General features: G+C 35.2%; 1 protein-coding gene across 1 annotated transcript in view; it reads left to right on the top strand.

The window, feature by feature from the left end:
- The window catches only part of LOC150076726 (adenylate cyclase type 10-like), a 74,163-nt gene that overhangs the window by 38,829 nt on the left and 16,265 nt on the right, over positions 1–19,069 (top strand). The window contains exons 8-9 of the mRNA XM_090386627.1: positions 11,834–11,978; positions 15,574–15,605. Coding sequence (XP_090242753.1) covers positions 11,834–11,978; positions 15,574–15,605 — 177 coding nt within the window. The remainder of the gene's footprint in view (positions 1–11,833; positions 11,979–15,573; positions 15,606–19,069) is intronic.

Raw genomic sequence — 19,069 nt, 5'->3', positions numbered from 1 at the left:
GACATATGTACAAGTACCACCTTTGAGGCGAAAGGAATCATACAGTGAATAATTTGGGCATCTGAGATGAGCAGTAGTTGAATCAACCGGTAACTGAGATTCTGTCAGAAAAAGTACATGGGCTTGGCAGATTGCAAGTGGAAATGGACATCATTGAGATTAGAATTGAGACCATGTATATTTGTGAAATGAATTAGGAAGTGCTTGGGAGGTTTAGATCTTTATGCAGATAAACTTGCTCAATTAGTTTGACAATTCATGGTGTATTCAATAGTAAGAAAAAGTGGGTGGGACATGCTGTATGAAGTAATTAAATTTTTGGATATGGCGTACACATGGTAAGAATATACCCAGATCCTTGACATAACGTGGCCTCGACAATGCTCCCTGCACACACACTACTCGGACTCCCTCCAGTCACTATCTGGCAGAGTAGAGGTAGCAAGATTATACACTAGCTGATCTGGAAGCCTCCTAGAGAGTTACCAATAGGTTCAGTCCAGTGTACTAACTAGTGGCTGGCCCGTGAACACCGCTTTAGAGCTGCAGCCTCGAAATGTAAGGAATATTGGATCTCGCCATGATGTTCATAATAACCTCAAAAGTCATCAATCATACTGCATGATGGAAGAGATAGGGAAGGGTTGACCGGAACTTAGCTCTAGAGACTAAACATGGGTTCCACCACTTCAAGCCTCCAGTAAGCAAAGTGGTGGTATTGCACTGGTTGATGAGAGTCATCTACCACCTAGTACTGCCTGGTAACATAGAAGGGTGGCATTCCTCCATGTGGTGTGGGCGCCACACCTCGATCCCTGCTTACGTTGGTTCATACCTGGGTGGTCACCCACCATGTACTTGTGCATGGAGGTTATACCCAGGATTACTAACAGTCCCACCATAGTGAATAAATAAGATCTTTATTGTAAAGTTTACTGGTACACACAGGTACCACGACCCTACAATACCCTTCATGGCACCGCGGCAGAGATAACCTCGCTGGGATTATAAAGATTAATTATAGGCAAATTAAAAAAAAAAAAAAAAAATACACATAGCAGATAACATTGAAGGTGCAAGCAGAAGATTTGGCTGTCACAGACCATCCGGACTTTGCCGAAATTGGGTCTACTTGACTTGTGTGTCACCCGAATATCAGTTCCATCAGCGTTTTAGACTCTAATGAACTAATGAGACTCGTGACAGAGAAGAAATATGCATGGGATGCATATAAATTATCAGGTTACGCAGAAGCCTGTGGCAGATATAAGCTAGTCTGTAATCAGGTCACAAAGGAGGTTCGGCAGGCGAAGGCGGATTACGAGAAATCTTTGGCAAAAGATGCTAAGAATAACAGCAAGGATTTCTTTACTTATATAAACTCTAAAAGGAAGGGGATGAATATGATTGGTCCACTTGACATCGATGGTTCGACTGTTGATGATCCTGCTCAGATAGCAAACAAACTGAATGAGTATTTTGCATCTACATTCACACGTGAGGAATTATTACAATTTGAAAATGGAAGAAGGTTATCAAATTGTAGCAGTGTGCTTAATGATTTTGTAATAACTGAGAGCAAAGTGGAGGAGAAATTGTTGAAGTTAAACATAAGAAAGGCACCTGGGGTGGATGGGATCTATCCAGTTATTTTAAAGGAGGCGGCAAAGCAACTAAGCAAACCCTTAGCCATAATTATGAGAGCATCCTTGGACTCAGGGGAGGTTCCCACGGACTGGAGATGTGCAAATGTGTCCCCAATTCACAAAGGTGGATCGAAGGGTGACACGAGTAATTACAGACCAGTTAGTTTAACTTCTGTTCCGGGTAAAATAATGGAGTCGCTGGTTAAAGATGCATTGCAGGATCATCTAGACAAGACTGCATCAATAATTCAAACACAGCATGGGTTTGTTAAGGGAAAGTCTTGTCTGACAAATTTGATTGGTTATTATGATGTGGTCACAAAGGAACTGGATACAAAAAATAATTTTGATATCATATACTTGGATTTCAGGAAAGCTTTTGACACTGTTGCGCATGGAAGACTACTGTACAAATTGGAGCAGAATGGTATTAAGGGTAAGTTGCTACAATGGATAAAAGGATGGTTAAGTGGGAGAAGACAGAGGGTGGTAATCAATGGGTGCTGCTCTTCGTGGACTAATGTTATTAGTGGAGTACCACAGGGTTCGGTGCTGGGTCCACTGTTGTTTTGTGTATTTATCAATGATATTGATGAAGGTATATCAGGCTTAATGTCGAAGTTTGCAGATGACACAAAGGTTGGCAGGGTTGTTAATGACAGTAATGGCAGTGTGCTACTGCAAGGATCTAGATAATTTGGGCAGATGGGCTAAGAAGTGGCAACTGAAGTTCAACCTTGACAAATGCAAAGTACTGCATATGGGTAGAAGTAACCCCAGAGAAACGTACCAACTGTGTGGTACTACACTTAAGGTGGTAGAAAATGAAAAAGACCTGGGAGTAATTGTGCAGTCAGATATGAAGTTTTCTGAGCAGTGCAGACAGGCTGCTAGGGCGGGTCATGGGGTTTTGTCAATGATATATAGGAATTTTGCTAGCAGGGAAAAGGAGGTGATTGTCCCTCTGTATAAGGCAATGGTCAGGCCACGCCTTGAGTACTGCGTACAGGTCTGGAGGCCTCATTTTAGGAAGGATGTAGATTTGCTTGAGCGTGTACAAAGAAGAGCAACACGATTGGTGAGGGGAATGAAGGGATTCTCTTACCAAGAGAGGCTTAAGTTCTGCAAATTGCAGTGGCTGGAGACTAGGCACCTGCGCAGTGATCTGATTGAGGTCTATAAGGCCTTGAATGGGTTGAGCACGCTGAATTCTGATGGGATCCTTCCACTTGTTCAGATTACCAACCTACGGGGACATAAGTTCAAATTAAGAAAGGACAGATGTAGAATAGATGTGCGGAAATTTTCCTTTAGCCAGCGGGTGGTTAATTGGTGGAACAAACTTCCATCTGTCGTTGTAGAAGTTGATAGGTTAAATAAATTTAAGGAGGAACTGGACAGGCATTTGGAGGGAATGGTGTGATTTTTTTTTTTTTTTTGGCTGATGCTGCATAAGCTCCTACACTTGCTTTCTTGCATCATGTGCCACTACTACTACTACTACTACTACTACTACTACTCCCAGGTAACAAGTACAGCTTGTCTGGCATATCTGAGGGAATGTCTCTGACAACCTCAAGGACTAAAAATAGATCGGTGAAATGGGAAGTTTTTTTTTGGCTGATGCTATATAAGCTTGCTTTCTTGAACCATATGCCTCTACTAATGCTAAAATATCGCCAGTGGATTGGTTTTTTAAAAATTACTATTTTGAAATTTTCCAAAATATTATGAGATTATTCAGTAACAGGTGCCATTCAAAGTATCTGAAATATTGGAAACAGAATAATTGATTTGCAAAGAAAATGATTATATTATTAGTTCATTGCAATACCTTATTAGTTTTCTTTTGAAATTATAAAATTAAATGGTCTTATTCATTTATCAAAATCATAGAAAGAAAATTATTTTAATTTTGAATATTTCAAAAAGTGATTTAATTTAATTTTGAATATAGGATTCACATCCTTTATCACTATAAATTATGCACAGTGTTCAAAAGTATGTGCAAAAATTCTTGAACATATGCTAGGATCCAAAATAAGACAAAAAAATGTCATAAAAACCACGTGTTTTCAAAAATACTTTTTTTTTTTGGAATTATTTCATTAAACTTTCAAAACTGGAATACAAACTTTCAAAAAATTGGCTGAAAAAAAAAGTAGATAAAAAACTATACATTATTTGCTTCCCCCCCCCTCACATAGGTAACTATCCAGTTGACCTTTGAATTTATCCAAACTTTCAGCCTCAACTACCCATGAAGGCAACCTGTCCCGGAAATCAGTGACTCGGGCTTGAATAAAATTTCCTACAATCTAGTCTGAACCTCTTCCCTGTAATTTGGATTTATGCTCCCAAGTTCTGGAATTCTCTATAACAGTGAAAATTCCATCTTCATTCATTTTACTAATCTCTCTCAGAGACTTATAAATCTCAATCAGGTCACCTCTGAGGTGCCTGGTTGTGAAGCTCTATAGCCTGCATATTCAGAGTCTTTCCTCATGTGGTTGTCCTTTAATTCATAAGGATCACAATAATCTTTGAAGTGGCATCCTTTACTTTAACTTGAGCCTCACCTTAGTGAATGTTGAATGTGCTTAGACATTTCTGAATAAGCAGTTTGTTCAGGTCCACATTTCATTTATTTATCTACTGTGATTCTGGAATGAACTTCTGTTTCATACACAGGCTCCGTAAATGACCCCACAGGAATATCTCTCTAGCTTATTCATTTCAGTGGATAGTTAGGAATGAGGTAAGTCCTTGCTTGAATGGGCGATCATTCCATCTTGCATGAACACTACATCATGTATTTTCTATAGAGGAACTTCTTCAAGCAATCATCAAAAAAAGTGTTGGTAAGCTTGGATAGTCATTTTATGTGGAAGAACATATGGCCCAATTATCTGATCATCAACAATATTGCACGAGATGTTAGAGAATTGCCCTCGTCAGGCCCTTACTATTACACTATTCCAATTTTCTTCTGCCCACTCATGCAAGTTGTTAGTTCCATCTCTACATGGTTCACTTTGTCAATAAATAGTATATGATTCATGAAAGCTGGTCAGTGTCTTGGACATGACAGTGGGGGAATTATTGACAGAACTATTGTCACTGAGAATAGTCTGAAGGAGTCACTGTGTGTACTCTGTGTAGCTGAAAGTTTTACAGTTGTCCTTGCCTTAGTGACTCCTTAAAACAAAGAAATTGCCTAGGGCTCATAAAATCATGGGGCCTAGTCCCCTTGAATCATAAAATAAATTTTTTTATTTACAATTTGAAAAACACAAAATTCTACCATAGTGGCAGAGGGCACTATGGTAGAATTTTGTGATTTTTGCACTATGCCATAGTGCCCTTTGCCTAGGGTAGAATTTTTTGTTTTTTGCACTATGCCATAGTGCCCTTTGCCTAGGGTAGAATTTTTTGTTTTTTGCACTATGCCATAGTGCCCTTTTCAGCGGCAGAAGGTAATGGGCACTATGGCATAGTGCCCTCTGCCACTGCAAGAACCTTAAAACTGGATAAGGAGATGCCAACTGTTCTTCCTTGACAATTGATTACAGCTAAACAAAACACTTTCTTCTGGAAACTTTCAGAGTTAACCTTCGTATTCATTCCACACAATTTTGCTTTAGCCATCGGTGAGTCCACTGGAGTGTAAGTGCACGAACCGAGTTGTTGCTACTTGTGTGTGAATACTTGTATACAACAGTCCCATTATTGGACTTTAGCCCAGGTGTTCCAATTTTTTCCTACCCATGACCCCAAAATTATACATGAAAATCACAGGTGACCCCATATATTTGCCTTTAAAGGTGCAATTGGTGCCATGACTTCACAAAACAGCACAAAACATATCCATTTATCATTATTATTATTATTATTATTCCAAAAACATTAAATGTCATTTCATAATAAACATTTTTACAGGGGTCCCAAAAATACTTTGTCTGGGGCCTGCATATCCTCAAGGTAGGCCCTGCTGCCAAAGAATACACCAAACAAACATGTGGGAAACCTGTGAAGCAGCACCAATTTTTGAGTACTTGCCCGTGGATCTTCTTGAACCAAATCAATAGTTTCCTCTTCAGCATATTCCTAGTAGGCTTATAGTTGCCCTGGCAACCTTATAGCACAGTGAAATACCATTGAAGCTCTATATAACGACCCCCAGGGGAATAAGAAAATGGTTGTTATATCTGAAGAGCATTATATCGGTTGTTCATAAAATAGCATTAGGTTAATGAGAAATTGGACGGGACCAACCACATAGGATGTTGTATCGTGTAGGATGTTAAATAGAGGGTTGCTATAAAGAGCTTCGACTGTATATATTTTTCATCAATTGCCTAGTGACACCAAATAATGTTTAATAATTGGCAATCTTCCATTGGAAAATGGAGCCATTGATGCAAAACTCGACAAACAATGCTCTCATTGAACAAGCTCTATAAAACATCTAATATTATAGAGAATAGAAGCACTGGAATGTGTTGGCCCTTGAGAGAGGGGGGGGAGGGGGAGGTGTAGTGCAAAAATACAAGCAATGGTATTAGTCTTTTATTTACTACTTGTTTGATATTTCCATACCTGCATTTCCTTCATTCTGGATGAAAGACACAACTTTAAATGATTATTTTAATAATTTTCATGCATAATTCCAAAATATGATTTTTTTTACTTTATTTTGTACCCTAAGAAATTTTTGCACATACTCTTTAAACACCCTGTATGTTATTATTTTCCCATTTAACCTTTTTTTTTTTGTTTGGTTTATGATCATTCATCTTTCCATATTCTTGTTCCTCTACTTCATTTGCCAATGAGTTCCTAGTTCTTTAATATTTTTGTACACCTGCCATTCTCTCTCTCTCTCTCCTATCCATATGTTTTTGTTATTCTTTTTTTCTTTTATATATATCCCCTGGTTAAGATCTTTATATTCTACATTGTTTTTATAATTTTCTCACTTAATGTTTTTGTACAGTTGAGTTACTTTCCTTAATGTTTTCATTTCTGTAGTTTCATTTACTTGCTTTATTTTTGTTATTGTATCTCTTATCTTAGCTATGTATGTTATCATAGACTTTACTATAGTTTTGTTTATTTTAAATTTATCTTTCTGATTAATATTTGGATTGTTCCAAAATTATCGAATCCTCACATTTTCTATTCGCTTTTAATGCTTGTTCTTCTGTTATTCCTAAACTGTTTATTTATACTTCTTCTAGTACAAATAAACAGTAAACTATGTTACTTGTTTTGTCAACTTTCCTTCTTCTCTGAAGTTGGGAATTGATACATATGAATTATGACTGATTCAGATGAAAATTTATTATAAAAATATACAAATTAATTATCATTAATTTGTATATTTTTTTGCCTCATTTCAGGAAGGATGTAGATCTGTTGGAACTAGTGATGGGCATAATTGAATGATTTTCATAATTAAAAAATTAATAATCAATTATACACAATTAATCAATTATAAAATCAAAAACAGGAAAACTGAACAAGAAAAGGAAACTGAACAGTGGAAAGATTTGATGCCATGTACTGCTCTTTCTGTGTGTGCGTGCATGTGTGCGTGCATGCATGTGTGCACATATTCTGACTGAAGATGTAACTTTCATTAGTGGGCTAACAAAGCTCACTCTTACTGGGCTGCATTGGTCCAATGCAGCATTTCAGTAAAGAAGCAGGTACTATTTCAATGGAGGAATTGAAATGCTTTGAAATAAAGAATGCTACTGCTCATTATGTTTGTCTGTCCCCAGGCAGTAAAGACAAACAGACATAACACCAAGTAGCATTAATTTTTTCCTCCATTTAATTCTTTCTTTTTTGTTAATGTTGTTTTCTAATATTTTCAGCTGTTTGCTATATAATTTTAAAAAAATAATAATAATTTTTCTCTGTAACTGAATATGTGTTTATTATTTTAATGTATTCATTTATTTATATACTATTCACCTTTTTTTTGTGCCTTGTAAAATCCTTGTTGTAATTATTTTATATATATATATAAGTTTGTATTATTATATTAAATGAAGTATGCAAAAATGGATGTGAAAGTTCCACAAAGTGCTAGTAACTAGAAGGGTGAGGAAAGTAGAACAAGAACTATAGTAGATTTGTGAAAGGTGAAAGAATGTTAATATCCTAAAGGTTATGATGAATTAAGCAAATTATGGACTGAATTACCAAGCCAATAGAAAGTGGATGAACTGTAATATAAAATTACTACATCAAAATACTAATAAAATAAAAATAAAAAATAAAATTAGCATTATCATTACTAGAGGCATAGTGTTCTAAAATAGATTAATTTTTTCAGTAAAAATCATAAAAATTTTGATTAATTTAATATTAATTAAATTTTTGATTAATTAATCAAAAATTTAATTAATATTTTTGATTAATTAATTTAATTAATTTAATGATGCAAGAAAGCAAGCTTATGCAGCATCAGCCAAAAAAAAAAAAAAAAAAACCCACTCCCATTTCACCCCTCCATTCATTCAAAATACCTGTCCAGCTGAGCCTTAAATTTATTTAGGCTATCAACTTCCACAACAAGGGATGGAAGTCTCTTCCACCAACCAACTACCCGCTGGCTAAAGGCAAATTTCCCTACATCTATCCTACATCTGTCTTTCCTCAATTTGAATTTATATCCTCTCAGGTGATTATTCTGAGCAAGAGGAAGAATCCCATTGGTATTGAGCATGCTCAAACCATTCAAGGCTTTATACACCTCTATCAGATCACCTCGCCAGTGCTTAGTCTCCAGACACTGTAATTTGCAAAACTTAAGCCTTTCTTCATAAGAACAACCCTTTGTTCCATTCACTAATCTTGTTGCCCTTCTCTGTACTCATTCCAGCAGCTCTACATCCTTCTTGAAATGAGGCCTCCAGACCTGTATACAGTACTCAAGGTGTCGCCTGACCATTGCCTTATACAAGGGAATAATCACCTCCTTATCCCTGCTAGAAAAATTCTTGTATATCATTGACAAGACACCATGAGCTACTCTTGCAGCCCATCTGCACTGATCAGAGAACTTCATATCTGCCTGCACAATTACCCCCAGGTCCTTTTCATTCTCTACCAATGTCAGTGTAGTACCACAGAGTTGATACGTTGCTCTCAGGTTACTGTTTCCCATTCGTAGTACTTTACATTTGTCAATGTTAAACTTCATTTGCCACCTGCCCATCTGCCCCTCTCAGCCCATCTGCTCAACCTTTCCAGATCCTGTTGCAGCAGCATAGCATCAGTAGTGTCCTTAACAACCCTGCCAACCTTTGTATCGTCTGCAAACTTGGACATTAAGCTTGATATACCATCATCAGTATCATTTATAAATACAGAAAACAATAATGGACCCAACACTGAACCCTGAGGGACTCCACTAATAACATTATCCATTGATTACAACTCTCTCTCTTTTCCCCCTCAACCATCCCTTTATCCCTAGCAGCAGTTTGCCTCCAATGCCACACTGCTCCAATTTTTGCAGCAGTCTTCCATGTGCAACATTATCAAAAGCCTTTCTAAGATCCAAGTATATAATATCAAATTTATTCCTTGCATCCAGTTATTTTGTGACTGCATCATAGTATCCAATCAAATTGGTCAGGCAAGACTTTCCCTTAACAAAACCATGCTGTGCCAGAGCTATAACTGAAGTCTTGTCTAGATGATTCTGCAGTGCTTCTTTAACCAGTGCTTCCATTAATTTTCCTGAAACAGAAGTTAAACTCACAGGTCTATAATTACTTTTGTCAGCCCTCGATCCTCCTTAAGAATAGGGGTCACATTTGCACATCTACAGTCTATGGGTTTGCCTTTACGAAAGCAAAAACCCTTCCCTTTACCCATGATGGTAGTTACCTCTTTGAGTTAATCCCACTTCAGCACACTGTGATCACTGCCACCTAGTGGTGCCTTTATCTGCAGATTCTTAATGCATGAAGAATCACTATTCATAATCAGATCAAGAGTATTACTCCCTCTAGTTGCCTCCCGAACATGCTGATGTAGAAAAATATCTCTTTTGGGGATTACCCTGACTTCTAATCTCTCTTGGCACAAGCACATTACAAATATGGCTTCTTCTGCATTTAAAAAACTTGGTTTTCTCTTTCACTCTCGGCATTACTTTTCTTCCAAACAGCTGTTCACTCTGTATAAATCGCAAATCTGCCCTGCCATGGAATATCACCACATTTGGGGTGGTGACCCCAAAACTTCTCTCAGGCTTCTTGATTCCATTCAGAAGAGGGCAGTTAGGTTAATTAATGACTCATCTCTAACAGAGTCTCTGCAATCGTTGCCTCAAAGACGTGCTGTTTCTGCTGCATGCCTCTTCTACAGATACTTCCATGGGCACTGTTCTTCTGAATTAGCTTCTATAATTCCTGCTCTCTCTTTTAAAACAGTCCGAACACGTGCCTCCACCAGCCAACATCCATTTACTGTCCAACTTCAAACTCACAGAACCAACTTTTCATCTTCCTCGTTTATTCATTCAACTGCCGTTTTCTGGAACAACCTTTTTTCATATGTATTTCCTGAAAATTACAGTCTACAGAAGTTTAAGGCCAATGTCAACAAATATCTTCTTTCACCTTCTCAACCTCCAACCCAAGCACGGTACTAAGTACTATAGGTTCTAACACCTCTCGTGTTTGGGGTTTACATAAAAAAAAAAAAATCATCCAATAAATCCACAAAAGCCTTGCTAGAGTGTGAGTGACCAACCCACAAATTCCAGTCAATATCTGGGAAATTAAAATCCCCCATTATAAGACTCTCTGATTTACTGGCCCACTCTATTTCCCCTTACAGTTTCTTATTATACTCATCAGAGTCATTAGGCCTATAGCACACGCCTACTCTCAATTTTGATCTCCCAATGCTTATGTCACACCAAACTGACTCGACATTGCACTGTCCAGCGTGGACAGTATCAGAGTATAGACAACAAGAATCATCAAATGTTTTGAGATATAAATAGATTAATAATTATAATCTATAGTCCAAAAAGGTGTAGTAAGAATCCAATTTAGCCAGAAAATACATCCAAGGAAAATGAACTAATTTAAATTCATGGATTAAAGAAGGTGATATAATTCCAGGGATATAAGTAATATGATGACTTTAGATCCAGTTATAGAAGAACGGGAAATAAATCCATGTATGTGAAACAATTCCAAGGAAACAACTATAGTATGGAAATAATTCCATTAAGGTAATCCATGTGTATAAAACTAGATGAATCCACAAGTAGTATGAGGTGTGAATTCACTGTGGAAAGAATAGTAAATCAATCCAAGGACAAAGAATCAGTTCACATTATATCCAAGGTAGTGTACTTAAGAATCCAATTATGAAGTGATATAATTCCAGGGATATAAGTAACATGGTAACTTTAGATCCAACACATTTTGTGTAGGATCTAAAGTGGTCTTCTACTACTATGGACAAGAATAGAAATGCAGTTCCTGATACATGGTCAGGTGTAGTTCCCTGATGAAATACCTGATCAAGTATCAATATTTATTTCAGCTGACATCAGATCAGCATATTTGCCTTACCTATATTCGACCATTTTCTAAATATGTTTCCTCCCCATATCTGATGACAGCTATACCACTTTCATTTTTTATTTTATTTGCATTTTATTTTTATTATATTAGTATTTTGATGTACTAATTTTACTTTACAGTTCTTCTACTTTCTGGTGGCTTGGTAATTCAGTCCATAATTTGCTTAATTCATTATAACCTTTAGAATATTAACATTCTTCCACCTTTCACAAATCTACTACACTTCTTTTTCTACTTTCCTCACCCTTCTAGTTACTTGCACTTTGTGTAACTTTCACATCCATTTATGCATACTTTATTCAATATATTAATACAAACTTTTATATACTCTTGCATCCTTTAATGCTGCTTTGCGCTTTTAGGTGGATCTGTTATACTTGATTTATTAATCTTTCATTCACTGAAACCATTTCATCAACTGAATACCTCTTTATCCTATATAACTTTTTAAACATTACTCTTAAGGGGTTACATTTAATATTCATTTATATATATATATATATATATATGTATTTAATTTTTTTTCTTTGTTACTACTTGTTAATTTTACTTTGATTTTAGGCTGAAGATGAACATCATCTATTTATGTCTTGCATGACTCAAGTTACAGTATTATTTGTAAATGTGAAGAACATTGATGTGTCAGTTATTCAGAATTTGCAGTCAGTGTTTGTTATTGTATATACAATTGTCAAACATATGGAAGGTGAGTCAGGAATGAAATCTTAACACTTTGTGTGTGCCTTGTAACAAGAAATATTTGGATTCTGTTTCTCTATAGAAACAAAATCTAAATAGTAAAACAGAAATATTATAAACTAGTTGAACTGTGAATGAAATAAAATTTACTTTCTTATACTCTGAAGCAAAACATTTAATTTCAGTTTGAAGTACTACATAGAACAAATTACAAAGTTTCAAGTAGGATATACTGATCTTTATCTTTTTATCAAAAAAGATAAGGAGCAGTCCCTGTTTTTTATATAAAAAAATTCTTGAACTAAATTGAAGCCTGTGTTTATTGCTAATAGATGCTAACAATCATATGTTTCTCAGATATTTGCTCCTCTGCTTCTTATTTATAAACTTATTTTTAAACCATCACAAAAACATCATTATCACATAAAATTTTAATTATTTTTAATTAAAATTTTATTTTAATTAAAATTAATTAATTTTAAATTATACATTTTTAATTATCTTAAAAAGAAATAATAAAGATCCTGCAATGCATCTTTAACCAGTGACTCCATTATTTTACCCGGAACAGAAGTTAAACTAACTGGTCTGTAATTACTTGTGTCACTCTTCGATCCCCCTTTGTGCATTGGGGATACATTTGCACATCTCCAGTCCGTGGGGACCTCCCCCGAGTCCAAGGATGCTCTCATAATTATGACTAAGGGTTTGCTTAGTTGCTTTGCCGCCTCCTTTAATATAACTGATAGATCCCATCCACCCCAGGTGCCTTTCTTATGTTTAACTTAAACAATTTCTCCTCCACTTTGCTCTCAGTTATTACAAAATCATTAAGCACCCTGCTACAATTTGATAACCTTCTGCCATTTTCAAACCTTAATAACTCCTCATGTGTGAATGTAGATGCAAAATACTCATTCAATTTGTTTGCTATCCGAGCAGAATCATCAAGTGGAACTATCGATATGAAGTGGACCAATCAGATTCATCCCCTTCCTTTTTGAGTTTATATAAGTAAAGAAATCTTTGCTGTTTTTCTTAGCATCTTTTGCCAAAGTTTCTCGTAATCTGCCTTCGCCTGCCTAACCTCCTTTGTGAAACAGTTGGGTATATGGGATGTGTTAGGGTAACTAATAATGATAGGTACATGTATACTTGCATGTATACCAATGCTAGAAGTATAGTAAATAAATTTGAAGAATTTGAAGTGTTGGTCAAGACATCAAAGGCGGATATTGTTGGGATAGCAGAGACGTGGTGTCACACAGATATAAGGAATGCAGAACTGGAATTTGGGGAGTACAATGTGTACAGAAAGGATAGGAAGGGAGGAGGTGTTATGCTGTTAATTAAGAAAAACATAAAATCAAAAGAAGTGCATCCAGTTGATATAGATGAACAGTGCACTGTTGAGTCAGTTTGGTGTGACATAAGCACTGAAAAAGCAAAAATAAGAGTAGGAGTGTGTTATATGACTAATGACTCGAATGAGTACAATGAACAATTGTACAGAGAAAAGAGTGGGCTAGTAAATCAGAATGTCTATAATGGGGGATTTTAACTTCCCAGATATCTTCCCAGATATTGACTGGAACTTGTGGGTTGGTCACTCACTCACTCACTGGTAAGACTTTTGTGGATTTATTGGATGATTGTTTTCTGCAGCAGCATGTTCGAGAGACAACCAGAGAGGGTAATACTCTTGATCTGGTTATCAGCAGTGATCATTTGTGTGTTAAGAATTTGCAGATAAAGGAACCACTAGGTGGCAGTGATCACAGTGTACTGATGTGGGATTTACTTAAAGATATAATTGCCATCAGGGGTAAAGGAAATGGTTTTTGCTTTCATAAAGGTGAGTACAGTGGTCTCAGACAGTTTTTAAATTCTGTACAGTGAGATCAACTGACGATGTTACCAACAGTAAATTCTAAGTGGGAAGCATTCAAGGAATTAATCGTGGATGCTACTAAAAGTTTCATACCTATTAAGAAATTTTGTTCAAGGTTTAGGCCTAAATAGTTATCAAATGAACTAATGAGACTCGTGACAGAGAAAAAAAAGGTGCCTGATGCCCAGGAGTGAGCTCTGGCATTGAGTTGGGCAGCTGAGAGCTTGACGGGTCCCCCCCTTATATTAATTTTTTCGAGGGCATCTACCTTACACCTCAAGCTCTCATAGATGCCCAATAGAATGCTGAGTTGATGCCTAATTTCTAGACACTCTGTGCACCTGGCACACACAAAGACATCCTCCTTGGCTAGATCATGTTCTGTTCCAGAGAGTTTGGCAAACGTTTCACAAGTTGCACATTTTTTTAGGCTGTGATGCATTGGAGAATTGTCCCCTCAGTTCTCCCCTGAGTCACAGCACTCCTGCCACTTTGTGCCCGTTGCTTTGCTGCTCTAGTCTGGGGCATGATATTTTAAATTAATAAGATTAATAAATTTAATTAATTAATTGTCAATACTATGCTATCTAATAGAATCCTAAATGCAGTGATGCATATTATGCTATATAATTATACGTTAGAGCTGCCTAGTTACCACAATTAAAAATTTGAATTCCCTACTACTCTATACAAAAACAATGGCTGCAAGATTCGAACGAAATAACGGTTTTACGTATATTAAGTAGTAATCTACAAAAACTCTTTATCTAAATTAAAAATAACCAGCGTAACAATAACTATAAGACTACATATAAAGTACAATATTAAATAACAATTAGGTAAATAAAAAGGCAAACGCTTATCGCTTTTTCGGAGCCTGTAATTCACAGCTGTAATTTTTAAAGAGAGTCAGCGCCCTCATTATGGTGCATAGTAAATAATAAGAAAGTGGTAAACACATATATGTATATAATAATGTAATGAATCTAAATGTAACAAGGCATAATATTATAAGAGCTTAAAATTATCTATTAAATATTGGTTAGATACACCATAAATAGCTTTTAAATGAAAACTATGATAGTAGTGTAAAGGCATCATTTCATCTGTATCTCATATTGTGATCATCCTTCACAATGAGTTACCACATATTGCAATACCTCAAATAAGTAAATGTTACACTAATAGAGAAGACTATTGTTACTTATTCTTGGTGCATCACCATCACCACCCAGATGGCATCATTTCAAAGCCTACTGACTTTTCACTGGTGGGTGGGTGGGTGGGTGGGCAGGTACCCTGGTATTGCAATACCAGGTGCCGTCTGAGTGGTGTTGCTGTCTAACAATAGTCTTCTCTATTAGTGAAGCATTACTTATTTGAGGTAGTGCAATACATGGTAACTTGGTGTAAAGGATGATCACAATATGAGATACAGATGAAATGATGCCTTTTACACTGCTATTGTAGTTTTCATTTAAAAACTATCTACACTGATATTTAATAAATATATATATATAATGGAAATGGGCAGGTCACATATCAAGAACTGACAATAAATGGACCAAAGTAAAGTTTTTGCATGTTATTACAGTTTTCAATTAGTAATTTTATTGAAACAAGGTTTAACTTTTATATACTAGCCTTTTATTTAATAGAGCTTTTTATAATTATCCCACAGTGAAGTAAAAGATAATTATATTTTTAATAGGAATATTCAAAAGATTGATTCTCTGTAATAAGGTAAGTATGTTTTGATATTATACTTTTTCATGGAATTATGAAGGAATTTTTGATTTAATATTAATTTTAAAATTGACCGAAACTATCTTGATATTATTTGCTTTTTACTAAGGTCTTATCAGTAAAAGTTTATTATTCTATTACACACTTAATATTATACACCCTTTTGGATGCTCTAAAGGATTTTTAATTCTTTCTTCCAGGTGTGTGTGTGTGTGTGTGTGTGTGTGTGTGTGTGTGTGTGTGTGTGTGTGTGTGTGTGTGAGATGGAAATTTATTTTGATGTCAGCAAAGTAGACAGTTTTATAGTATTGTTTTGGGTACTATAAAGGATGTTTGTGTGAATTAATAAATGCTAAACCTTTAACCCTGGGCATATTGGTAAATGTCTATTAAAATGACTTTAATAGATATTTTAATTTTTAAATTTAAGTGACATCAATGTGAATTTTAGTTTTCCTTCCATATTAGTTTAACTTTTGATCTACATCATTAACTGTTTTGTTATTGAAAAAGTTGGGCCATAAAAAAATTAAAATAACATGCTTTTTAGGATTAATTAATGCAATTATTGTAAAACAATAATTTAAAATTAGTGCAACATCAGGTTTTATAGCAGCATCCTTCAATGTTTAGGTGCACTGGCTTTTGCCTGTAACTGCAGCATCTGGCTGGCATCCAATTGTTGAACTAAGTGAGCCATTATAACAGTGAAAATAATGCCAAAATGTGGATGGCAATAAAAAAAATAAAAAAAAGGCAAGAGTGCATATCTAAAGAACTTTGGTGGAAGAAGATGGGGACATTTTAAAAAATGATTTAAAAATATGTGTTCAATATAAAAAATATGGATTTTTCATGGTTGTGTTCATGATATATTGAAAAAAAAAGTGACATTAAAAAGTGTACAATTTTGGATTATTTTTTTCCAATTTTTAAGGCTGTAAAATGGATTACTTTTAATGAATGTGCAAGTGAGCCTTTAAAAAAATGAACATGCGTGCTGGAGGAGTAATACAGATCATGCAGACTACTGAAATTTCCTTCAACATGGTATATATTGGAACTAAATGTCTCTGGTCATTCTGTTTTGATAACCTTGGAATGACACAGTTCAGTTTCAGATTGGTATTAATCTCAAAATTAAATATTTCACTGCCTGAACTGAATTTACTCTAATAAAATAAACTTTTTAGCAAGTTTTCTGCACTGTGTCATGATCACTGGTCAATATTCTTGCAACTAGCATAGTAGTTGCAAGAATATTGACCCTCCATCTCTGCCTGTTGAGTTGTATGTGGTCAGTTGTGTGTTTGTTCCAAACTGCACAAACATGGTTTGGACAAACACACAACTGGCCATGTAAAAAACGGTATGTGAAATTATTTGTCATTGAAATTACAGTATGTAATTTAATTAAATAATACATAAATTCAAAATATGGGTGAAAAAAAAGAGAGTTGTTGTTTCTGTGAAAGCTAAGTTGGAGGCTTGGGAATGACTTGATAAGGGCAAATTTTTAAAAAAATGTCTTTTGAATTAGATGTGGGCGAGTCAACTATAAAAGACTGAAAACATCATTAAAAATCTAGAAGGATTTTTTACTCAGTTTGTTTCAAAATGCTCATTTAAGTTCTTGCTCCACTTTAAAGAAACCAAACTTAGTGATAGTAGAATTATGGCTGGGTTTATGAAAGAAAGACAACATGGAACTCCATTCAATAGATCTATAAAAGCAGCATCAGAGGCTTTGATCCACCATTAAAAGGTTGATGGTGCAGAAAGTTTAATAGTAAGTGACAGATGGCTTGGACATTAGAAAAAATGGTATGGTATTCACATATTGAGTATTTTTGGGGAGAGATTATTCACCAATCAGCCTGCTGCCCAAATATTTACAGAAGATTTAAGGTTATTTATCAACGAAGAAATTTTGATTGGAGAACAACTCTACAGTATGGTCAAAAAAGGTCTAAATTATTGCAACAGGACACAAAAAATCCAGAAGTATGGTAGCCATCTGCAGCAACGTACCTGGAACTCAAAAATTGTCACTTTTTTTTTGTTGTTGGTAAATCAAAAAAATATAAATTGTTCACCTTTACCAGTTTACTACTATTCATAAAAAAATGGACTTTGCATTATTCAAAGAACAGTTTTTCATGAATTTTTACCTTCTGTAAAAAATACTTGAAATAAATAAACTTAGCTGAAAAAGGCTGTTTAATGCTCCTTCACATTCTAATTGTAAAGAACTCATAGAAAGGATGTAAAGGCCGTGGTTTTACCACTGAATGTAATATCTTTGGTTCAGCCTACATATCAATGGGTTCTAGAATGTCTAAAGAGATAACATAGGCAAAAGTTTGTTAGTTTTAATTTTGGAAAAAAATAGAAGACATGAATATAGGTCTTATAGAATTATTAAAAAGCATGACCATCAAAGTTATGTTAACAATATAGTACTAGCATGGAATGAAATTCCAAGTTCAAGATTTACTAAATCTTGGAGAAAACTTTAGCTGAGATTGACAACACTAATGAAAGTCCTGAACTACAAGAAGTAATAAAGAATGTAGTTTATTAACTGATTTGGCACATTGAAGGTTCTAAAGATTTATAGCAAGAAGATATAACAATGTTATCCAAGAAATTAGTGACAGGTTGTTGGAAAATGAAATTATGGACAATGCAGAAATCATTCACACTGTGATAGAAATAGCTGGGATCTGAATATGAAGAAGAGATTGAATCAGATTAAGGAGGGTCAACTGTGTGATGTTTATATATATAAAAAAGCGAGCATGCTGCAGAACATCACATTTCATCTAAATAATGAAAGTTACTGATTGACACTTTTTGACCCTGTTTGACACTTTTTTATTTAATCAACCAACTACTGGTCCCAAAGGCTTCTACTATATAGCACTTATATCCCTACATTTATAAATTTTTGAGAATAAAAAAGTTACTATATATGGCAGTGCTCTCTGGGTGTTTCTTACACAGGGTTTCCCTTGGAAAAAGATTAAATAAAATAGGTTATTATGAGACTGAATCAAATTTTATTCCTGACCACTTGCTGTAGGTAATGGTTGATGGTCCTCTGTTCTCTAATTTCTCAGCTAATGCTGGAGTTTTCCATGGTTTTTTTTTCATCTATTATTTTCCTCCTTAATTAATGATCTTCTTACCCAAACTAGAAATCCTATCTGTAGTTTTGCTGATGATAATATACTGTTTTCCATTTTCTAAGTCCTGCTCTCCTCAAACATAACTCGAATCCTGACCACTGTGCCTTAAATTCTTTGATAGTCAACTCTCAAAACACGCAACCAGTTGAAGAATTCCAGCAGTCTTAAAGCCATACTGTCAGTCTATAGCCTTTCCATGGTTGCTCATTTATGAGACAACTTCCAGCTTTAATTTGTCCCTTTTATTTTGGAAGAGATTTCTTTTTTCAT

This window comes from Mastigoproctus giganteus, chromosome 12 (assembly GCF_048544385.1).
Source record: "Mastigoproctus giganteus isolate SK-2022 chromosome 12, ASM4854438v1, whole genome shotgun sequence".
In the NCBI taxonomy this organism is placed as follows: Eukaryota; Metazoa; Arthropoda; class Arachnida; order Uropygi; family Thelyphonidae; genus Mastigoproctus; species Mastigoproctus giganteus.
The sequence above is the reverse complement of the archived record's forward strand: the minus strand, read 5'-3'. Positions and strand labels throughout refer to the sequence as shown.